Source organism: Seriola lalandi, unplaced genomic scaffold (genome assembly GCF_002814215.2).
Source record: "Seriola lalandi dorsalis isolate HSWRI2012SDOR001 ecotype SW California unplaced genomic scaffold, Sedor1 jcf7180002054279, whole genome shotgun sequence".
Lineage (NCBI taxonomy): Eukaryota > Metazoa > Chordata > Actinopteri > Carangiformes > Carangidae > Seriola > Seriola lalandi.
The window spans coordinates 1-1,966 of record NW_019524832.1 but is presented as its reverse complement, the minus strand read 5'-3'; the positions used below and the strand labels follow the sequence as shown (position 1 = coordinate 1,966).

Below are 1,966 nucleotides of genomic sequence, written 5' to 3'. Positions count from 1 at the left end.
AGAGAAGGGTTATACATCGCTGTCCTCTTTAACGAGGTTGGCTGTGTCTTTGAAACTGTCCTCGGTTGGCGAAAAGGTGCTGGGACGATCCCTCTTCTGAGGTTTGGCAGGGGGGACAAACGGAGAGGGTTCAGGGGCAGAAGAGTCCCCGCTGCTGGCTACAGGCTTTTCATCCTTCATCTGTGAAGCAAAGCAGAAGGTTAAAAAAAAAGGTGGAAAAAAAAAAAAGCAACTACTTTTTGCTTTATAACTCATGTCTGAAAAATGTCGAGAGTCACCTCTGAGTATGAAGGGTTTTCAAACGTGGTGCTTGGTTTTAATTTTCGTTTGAATAAGCTCCACTTTGACTCCTGCAAGCAATCACAAACAGTGAGGTGGTGTTGCACTTGAATAATTCTTCTTCCATCGTTTTAACTGGGCACACTGTTTAAAAGAGACTCACCTGAACGGGTTTGGTGCTGACAGAAGATGTGTTCACGACGCCCACATTCTGATCCCCGCGATACGCAGGGTTCACAAAGTTGTTCTCCAGCTGTTCACCGCTCACATTAACAGTCACCTGGTTAAAAAGAAAAAAAACGCAAGACTGTCACACTAACTAACTGCCTTCTGCCACGTTCAACTGAGCTCATTGGCTTAACGAATTGCCAAAATTTGTCACTTTCCAGGGTTAATGAAATAATTATTGGAGCGATGATCAGGAGGCACATGCACAGCCATAAAGTCTTTGTACGTGCTGGATAGCAATTATCTTAAAGAAATAATAATCATAATAACGCATCGATTGATGGACATGACGGTATTTTGAAATATTGGAAATAACACAGCAGTGTGGATTTCTTTTTTTCTTTTTGTTAATACAATATTCAGCAATGACGAGACTCTTGTGGCCCACACACACCAACACTGAACAATTTTCAAATTTTCTGTTGCATCCAAAGATATTATTTCCATCACTTGCTGCCCTACTGTGAAATATTCACTCAGGATTATAGTTTAAAGCCCCAAATGTGTTAGCTGCGGATGAAATCTCTTGTTAGGTTTTCCATCAAAGTCAGTGAACTGTTTTTTTGGACAGCAGTCTATTCATGTTTGAGATCAGCTCATAATGTATGAACAGTCTAACCTCTGTGGTGGAAGTAAATACATATGTAATGAAAATAAACTGCACATAAAGTGTATTTTGTTGTATATTTCCCTTTAGATCAATATTTTTGAAATAAGTTAATTAACACTAAAAAAGATGACTTTGTTGGAAGATGCTGAACCATGTGCAGCGTGTGGTGGGTTTTTTTGGGTGGTGTTATTTGTTGCCATGCAAATATATGTATCTATGTGCAACGGACCATTTAAATGTATGGCATGACATAAAAACAAAGAAATCCATTCATTCATTCATTTACGAGTACCTGTGTGGCATGAATGACAGCAGGAGCACCAGACACGCCAGGAGCAGTGGCGTATAATGGGTTCTCAAATGTGATCGGCTGCCTGCCAGCTTCCATAGCAAAGTTATCATCCTATGGGGATATTGATAAGATTGGTTTTAGAGAAAATATTACACCTCAAAAGACCATTCATTTGTTAACCTTCAGTTGATGCTGAAACAAGCAGTTCCAAAAGGAGGACTAAAATAAAAGTTGTCAAATAAAACCACATAGAACTTGTTTGTGAGTTAAAAATGCTGATAGGACACTTTTTGTGACTTAGGAGAATATTAACTGCTAATAAGGATCCTTCCTGGACTCACCATCTGCATGGCTGTGTCAATGAATGACACTCCAATGTGCGATGGTCCAAGATCAACATTATCACCCGAGCGAAACGTCACCCCATTCCCAGTGTCACCGGACTTCACTAGGCTGCTGAGGCTGGACAAAAAGAAAACACTCCAAATTTTTATCTAAATACTCTCATGTGAGCTTCAGTAGAGGCGAGAATGAAAAGGCGAGGGCTGAGATACCTG

The 1,966-nt window shown here is 40.3% G+C and overlaps 1 protein-coding gene across 1 annotated transcript; it reads right to left on the bottom strand.

Annotated features, from left to right (window-relative positions):
- Positions 1-7: 7 nt before the first annotated feature.
- LOC111654530 (low-density lipoprotein receptor-related protein 2-like) lies at positions 8-1,929 on the bottom strand. Its single transcript, XM_023405591.2, has 5 exons — positions 1,751-1,929; positions 1,410-1,520; positions 443-559; positions 279-350; positions 8-180 (listed from the first exon to the last, which is right to left on the bottom strand). The coding sequence occupies exons 1-5, from the start codon at positions 1,757-1,759 to the stop codon at positions 10-12; spliced, it is 480 nt and encodes a 159-aa protein (XP_023261359.1). The 5' UTR covers positions 1,760-1,929; the 3' UTR covers positions 8-9.
- Positions 1,930-1,966: the final 37 nt, after the last annotated feature.